We start from the raw sequence: 7,208 nt of genomic DNA, 5'->3' as shown, positions 1-7,208 counted from the left end.
CATTATTCTCTGAGAGAATGCTACACTGTAAAAAAAGTTTGTAAAATAAACAGTAAAATTCTGTTAAATCATGACAGAAAAATTTTGTAAAGCAAAACACAATGATATTTTGTTAATTAACCAGTATTATGTCGTATAATGTAGAACCGAAAATTATTGTAAATTTTAAAATATAAAATTGTAAAATAAACAGTAAAATTCTGTTAAATCATGACAGAAAAATTTTGTAAAGCAAAACACAATGATATTTTGTTAATTAACCAGTATTATGTCGTATAATGTAGAACCGAAAATTATTGTAAATTTTAAAATATAAAATTGCAAATAATACTGTATTTTGTTGTGGAAAATACACATTTTGTATTTTTAATGGAAAAAGTTGCACCCTTCACAACATTTTAACATTTCAGCAGTGTAAAACTAACATTTACATTCTGTGATTATTAAATCCAAATGAATTGGAAGCTAGCTTACCCTTTTTTTGCTAGGGAGAAGTAAGTTTGGGCTTCCCTGTTTGTCCCTGTGACCCAACTCCAGATAAGTAAGATGGATGGATGGACAATGAAATAAATGAATAAATTAATAGATTTGGAAATTAATGTGGAATTAAGTAATTATGATTCCACATTGTTTGCTTCCAATTTTGTTTACTAGTTATCTATTTATATTCACTTGTGTTTTCCCACTTCTTTAGATCGTCATTTCCTCTTTAATTCATTTACTTTTCTTTGTCAATTTTGATTGATGAAGAATATGAAGAATGGATCATTTCTTCATATTTCACGACTAACGTGGAGGAAACACCTGAATCAACAAGGAAGTCATGTAGCGTACTTGCTTATTGGTACATGTATTTTATTTTTATTTATTTATTTTTGCTAACACTGGATTTTTTACCTTCACCGTTGCCATTATAAGCTCAAAGTTCGGCTATTGCAAGAAAGACAGAGATCACCGCTTTGTGCTCAAGTTCTCCCTTTCGCTCGCGGTGCGGTCTGTTCTGCTCTCTAATTGGTCCGCTTACCTGGCGCCGGAAATTTGAACAAGTTCGTACAACGGTTCTCATCTCAGAAGAAGCTGAATTGTGCTCAAACCTCGACAAAGAAAAGAACGCTGTTTGGACCTCATCAGCTTTCAGCAAATGTAAGTTAAACTTTATTTTCTTCAAACGTAAAAGGCACGGTAATTTGTGTTTCTCGGGAGATTAAATTTTGTTTTTAAGGCGTCATATTGCTTCTTGGAACAATATGCAGTAGAATCATTTTTTGCTACACCTGCAACACGTGTAACTTGTTGGGTAGGTTGAAATTGTTTAAACATGATTACATGTATGTTTTGCTGTAAAACACTAGAATCATTGAGGGGCTATGTGTTGCATTGCAGAGTGCACAGAAACGAGCCCAGTTGTGTATTCAAATGCCTCAGCACAGAATGTAAGCGGACATTTTGTACATATGCAGCGTTTAAAACTCATTTTTACCGAGTTCACAACGTGTCTTCACAACCCGAATCAGCCAAAGCCATTGTTGTTAAATTGAAATGCACCATTTCATTGTGTGGGCACCAGCTCAAAGACATTGTGGATTTGATTTGTGCACAACAAATTTCTTTGCCACAGGTTGCCTTTCTTGAAATAATAATCCAAGAATATTTGGAATCAAGAAAATCTTTATTTCCTGAAACTTCACTTAAACCAAAACATCATTTCTTGCGGCACTATCCAGCCCTAATTTTGAAATTTGGACCTTTGATTAGGTTGTGGACAATGCGTTTTGAGAGTAAACATGTCTACTTTAAAAGATGTGCAAGGCATTTCAAAATTTTAAAAACATATGCTTGACACTATCAGAAAGACACCAGATGTTTCAGGCTTACATCTCAGCTGGCCCTAGATGCAATCAACTGCTGCTGGTCAAGGACAGTTGTGTTTTTTACTCAAGCCTCTACAGTGATGAAATAAAACATGCAGTAAAATACCTGGGATTTTCTGAAAAAGACACAAGTATTTCCACAGAGATACAATATAAGGAACAGTGTATAAAAAGGGGCATTTCTTGGTTTCAAAGAATGATGAGTATATGGAGTTTGGAGAGCTGGTTTTAATTCTGATTCAAAATGAAACTGATGTGTATTGTGTTATGGATGTACAAACAGCTGTCTATCATCCTGATTACCATCTGTATTCAGTGACAAAACAGACTTCAAGCACTTTGTGTATTAACATAAATGACTTGGTTGACTTTTACCCTTTGACCTCTTATCAGGTAAATGGACAACAAGTTGTTCCTCTGAAACACAGTGTGTTTTCAAAATAAAAATGTCTTTATATACCATGATGGAAAGTCCACTTAAAACAGATATGTTGATGTGAACAAAAATAATAAAGAAAAAACAGGGAGAGAAGTTTGACTAGAAATTTAAGGAAGTACATGACTAAAAAGTGTGAATTGGGCACAATATTTTGTTTGACACTAAGTATGAGTCTCTTTAATTTGTACATAGTTGAATACATGTTATATTATGGTGATCTTGTTTTTTTACCATTATTTTGTCTGATTTTATTCCAGAAATGGCTGAGCAAACATTTTTACGCAGCGCTATCAGTGAAGTGTTGCCCGATCTTACAGAGGCTTCAAAAGACATTCTTGAGGAGACTTTACAGTCAATTGGAGTAGAAACGTATGATGACTTCCAGTTCATTGTTGAGGAAGACTTGCTGTCAGCATTAAGACCAATTCAAGCCAGAAAGGCACTTGCTGCTTGGAAATTCAGATGTAAGTAAAATTCTAGAAAAGCAAAAATCAATCATTAAACACTAATATTCCTATTCCGTTCTGATAACTTATTTGTTTTTTTTGTGTTTTTGAAGGCCGGACCCCTGAAACCAGCAGGTCCTCAAGTAATGCATCACCAGATACTCCTCCATCACAGCCGTCTTTGTCCCCACTAAGTGTGTCATCAAACTCCTCCAGCAGCAACCAGACATCTGCAGCAGACTGGGTGGACACCTTTGAGATACCATGGGAAAAGTTCTCAGAAGAACTGATGCAGGCATTAGAGAGAGGTAAACGGCCAAGTCCAAAAATGAGGAAGGAGATGGTCAGGATTGTGGTGTCTGAAATGATGCGAAAAAGTTCTTACTTGGGTAAAAGGAGTTCTACAGAGGTTGCAAAGAAGATGGTGGCAAAATATCCAAAATCTCTACAAGATGTTATCGATGGAGATGTCATTGGCCCTGGCTATCATTCACTCGTCAAACAACTTCAATATCGAATTGAGAACGTGAAGCGATCTACAATGCCTAAAATAAGAAAGCGAAAGCGCTGCTCTGAAAACTCTGACACAGATGAAATTCCTCAGGAACAGAGAGCTGCAATTCAGGACACCTATGGGTGTATCAACTGGAATGTAAAATTCCTTCCTCTTGGAGAAACTGCTGAAAGTCAGCAACAGAAGAAGGACAAGCTCAAGATGATGTCTCTGCAGAAGGAGGCCAATCCTGAGGAGATGAAACAATTACTGAGGACAACTTTCTACTCACAGCGCAAAGATATTAACCAGGGGAAAAGCATTCAAGATGTCTTGGAAGCCTGGCCTGTTTTATTTCATGACATTGGGATGGCTGTACACTACAAGGAACTTACTGGACTTGGATTGAAGGAAACCTTCATGAGGAACATGGATATGAAGGTGAAAAGACTGCTGAACTACATGAACACTGTTTGTGTGAACAAAAACAAAAGGTTTTTCCAGGCTCAGACAAAGTTGAAGATGTTAAAGGGAGAACTGGACGGTTACTCTGAAGATGTTAAAGAGCTGATGCTCCTACTTCTCTGCTACTTCAATGAAAATGAAGAAGCAATGTTCTTCTGTGTGGAGGACACATGCCTAGCTGAAGAAGTACAGATGGAGAATGTCTCCTTGACTCCCACTATCATTGTGTGTGGTCAGTTCATTTTTGTTTTTCCAGTTTCTTTGACCTGTTGTCTTTTTTGTTGTCTTGTCCCCTTTCTTTGCCCTTTTGTCCATCTGGCATTTTGTTTAATATTGGGTTTTTTTTCAATTCTTTTCTTATCCTTCTACTATACTAATTTTTTTTCATACTTTTCACTTAATTTGTTATGTTTTATATAAATGTCATTGTTTTGTTGTATCAGGAGTCTAAATTTATTTGTTCTTTCTCCTTAGGTCAATCCTGCTTCCATGCTAAACGATTCATGCTGAGTGTGGATCAACAGATTGGAAACAACAACATCTCCTGTTTTATTTCTGCCCTCTGCATGATGTTTGGGAGCTATTATTGTTTTAACATACATTATCCATCGGGGCTGGCGTCTACACTGGAGTTTCTGCAGAGGTATGAGTTTTATTTTTGTTTGTTCTTTTTTATAAATTGGAGGGAGTTTAATTTGACTTTTGACCACTTTTATATCTTGAATAAAATGTTTATTTCTGTGTGAGGCACATTTTGATGTAGTTTTCTGTTTGTCCTCTTTATCTTAAGGTGTTTCTTCTCAATCAACCCAGACAAGGGCAGTAAGGTGGAAGAAACCCAGAAACCCAGACTGCATGTGAACCCCCGTGTACTCACCTTGATCCAGGAACTTTCGGATTATGAGTGGCGTGATGTTTGAGAAAGGACTAAAGTCAGTGAGTTATCAGGACAGTGTTTAATCTTAACAGAGCTGAATAGATTTGTAAATGTATGTTGCATCTCACACCGTGTCTGCTGAAGTTAAAAAAGTTGAAAAGACATATTTATATTTGTTCAGTGGTTAAATTTTGCTCCATGTCAGAAAGGACAAATGAGAATTTCATTGAAAATATGTTTTCAATTAAAATGTTTATTTGTTTAAAAAAAAATTGAATTATTATTATAGATACAGTTTATATTGGGCTTCCTTGTGTTTTTAATTTGCATTTAACTGGTAAATGTTTGTTGAAATTTGATGTTTATAGATATTTGAAAATAGAATTGTTTCTAAAATAAGAAAAACTTTTGAAGCAAACAAACATTATTATTGAAATGTATACTGGAAATAGAAATTTATTGTATGTTATAATCTTCAAGCCCCCCCTCCAAAAAACGGGGTGAAAGTTGGTTCTCATACTGTTTCTGATTAAATTAAAAAGGTTGAAGAAATTTATATCTATTCAGCAGGTGCATTTGCTTCATGATGTTCAGAAAAGATGTTCAGAACTTCATTGAAAATAAATATTTCAAAGGCATGCAAGTGTATGTTTATTTTTTTAAGATTATCATAGATACAATTTATATTGGGCTTCCTTGTGTTTTAAAGTTTCCTTTAAGTGGGAAATGTTTGTTGAAATGTGATGCTTATGGATATTTAAAAATATAATTATTAGTAAAAAGAAAAAAAATTTAAAGCAAATTTCAGTTTTTCAGAAAGTATTAAAAAAATGTTTTAAATTGACATTTTAACAGTTTTAATCTGTTATTCAAAGGTATTTTATCAGTAGGACTAACTGAAGTTTTTTGTACAACAAACAAAAACTGGGTAAATCTTACTGGAAAATTTTTTTTAAATAACAGCATTATTATGATAATTCATCAGAAAAAGTTGGTTAAAATTACTTGATAAAACTGTTTTATTAACAAAATAACCCTGTTCAAATCACAGTTAAAATTTGTGCAAAACTGTGGGACAATCTGTTTATTTCACAATTTAAAACTGTAGTAATTACTGTTTGGTCAGTAAAACAGTTTACATGTTCACTGTGTTTTTTACTGAATTATTCTGGCAACCACAGCTGCCAGTTTTTTATTGTAAAAACAACGGAATTTTTTTTACAGTGTATTTGTCAAGCAAGAAGAGAAATTTGTGCTCCCAAAGTGATGTATAGGTTCCAACCTATTGTTGGAATCATTTCCTCATTATATCTCACAAAAACCTTGTTCTTCATCACCTCATTACTAGCAGCAGACAATTTTGATGTTTCCGCTAAAAGGAACAAAGAGTTAGATGGACGAACACTGAAAGACACAGGCTTCATGTTCCAGCTTTAAGTGCAGCTGATGGTTTAATGAGAATGAATATATCAGGTCACCCTTCGTTAGTCAGAGCTGCCCTTGGTTAGAGTAGACAGCGACCACAGACGATCTGAGCAGCCCAAAATTATTCTTCATGCTCAAATAATACCTTGACTCAAACGGACAACAGGGATTTACAGTTTATAATGGTCAAACAATGCTACAACATTACTTTGTCCATCCATCCATCCATTTTCTGTTCACCCTTCGTCCCTAATGGGGTCGGGAGGGTTGCTGGTGCCCATCTCCAGCTGCGTCCCGGGTGAGAGGCGGGCTACACCCTGGACAGGACGCCAGTCTGTCACAGAACATTACTTTGTATAATTGCTTAATTAGACATAGAAGCTTAGTTTAGTTAAAGGAGAACTGAAACATGTTTGTAAGTTAATATTATGTGAAAGAAAATAATAGAATAGGCTTGTTGTAAAACTTGTTTAAAACTAAATAAGGAGAAAAAAAAAACACTTTGGTGTTTCTTTTATTGGTAATTTCTGTGGCCATCCCAGATTTGTGACTGGTCATTGATCATTTCAAGAGTGAAAAAAACAAGAAGCTTAGCTCAAGCAAGAATGTACTTAGGTATGTCATGAACATAAATACCAGAATATAATTGCAGTAATGCATGCAAGTTGTACACTTCAAATTGTAATTTGCTCTCACCAATCCACTTTCCCAACTCAGTCATTATGCTCTACGTCTTTTCAACCACCAAGGTCCTGATGATCACAATTCAAATCTGAAGACTTTTCACTCAATTCTGGACATTAAGTTGGTTCAGGTTCATTGTATGTTTGTATGTCATTTACTCCCATAGAAGTCTTCCTGTGTTTCTTCATTCACAAAAAAGTGGTTCTTCTTCTGAACTGAATGGCTTTGTTCACTTTCTCCGTTGCCACTGCTAAAACTACAGAGACTACGATTCCAAAACAGCACATTCACTACTTCTTCTTCTGTGTGTTGATTGGCCCAGTTAAAATTCTACCAGAGGAATCCAAGTTAGTGGGAGAAAGCTCAGACTGAGCTGAGAAGCGAGACCAGAATTACATATGAAGGCAATGGACAGGCTATCTGCAAACTACACTATGTACATACCACCCTTCACTGAATATTTCCACTCTGGTTAAGAATGTCCACACCATATTTCATTTTGTTGTAA

General features: G+C 35.2%; 1 protein-coding gene across 2 annotated transcripts; it reads left to right on the top strand.

The window, feature by feature from the left end:
* The first annotated feature begins 845 nt into the window (after positions 1 to 845).
* LOC122838958 lies at positions 846 to 5,812 on the top strand. 2 transcript variants are annotated; one of them, XM_044130020.1, is made up of 5 exons: positions 846 to 1,143; positions 2,568 to 2,774; positions 2,870 to 3,946; positions 4,189 to 4,357; positions 4,505 to 5,812. In XM_044130020.1, the coding sequence occupies exons 2-5, from the start codon at positions 2,570 to 2,572 to the stop codon at positions 4,632 to 4,634; spliced, it is 1,581 nt and encodes a 526-aa protein (XP_043985955.1). In that variant the 5' UTR covers positions 846 to 1,143; positions 2,568 to 2,569; the 3' UTR covers positions 4,635 to 5,812. The 2 variants fall into 2 exon arrangements, with proteins under 2 accessions (XP_043985955.1, XP_043985954.1); XM_044130019.1 differs by lacking the exon at positions 846 to 1,143 and having other exon boundaries at positions 2,368 to 2,774.
* The last annotated feature ends 1,396 nt before the right edge of the window (positions 5,813 to 7,208 follow it).

The sequence above is a fragment of the Gambusia affinis genome, linkage group LG10 (assembly GCF_019740435.1).
Source record: "Gambusia affinis linkage group LG10, SWU_Gaff_1.0, whole genome shotgun sequence".
Lineage (NCBI taxonomy): Eukaryota > Metazoa > Chordata > Actinopteri > Cyprinodontiformes > Poeciliidae > Gambusia > Gambusia affinis.
This window is presented reverse-complemented; position numbering and strand designations above follow the sequence as displayed.

Excerpts from the sequence above, each read along its gene's own strand:
- LOC122838958 (XM_044130020.1), top strand. The coding sequence starts at position 2,570 with ATGGCTGAGCAAACATTTTTACGCAGCGCTATCAGTGAAGTGTTGCCC. Across the intron at positions 3,947-4,188 it reads TCCCACTATCATTGTGTGTG|GTCAATCCTGCTTCCATGCT; the intron begins GTCAGTTCATTT and ends CTTTCTCCTTAG. Across the intron at positions 4,358-4,504 it reads ACACTGGAGTTTCTGCAGAG|GTGTTTCTTCTCAATCAACC; the intron begins GTATGAGTTTTA and ends CTTTATCTTAAG.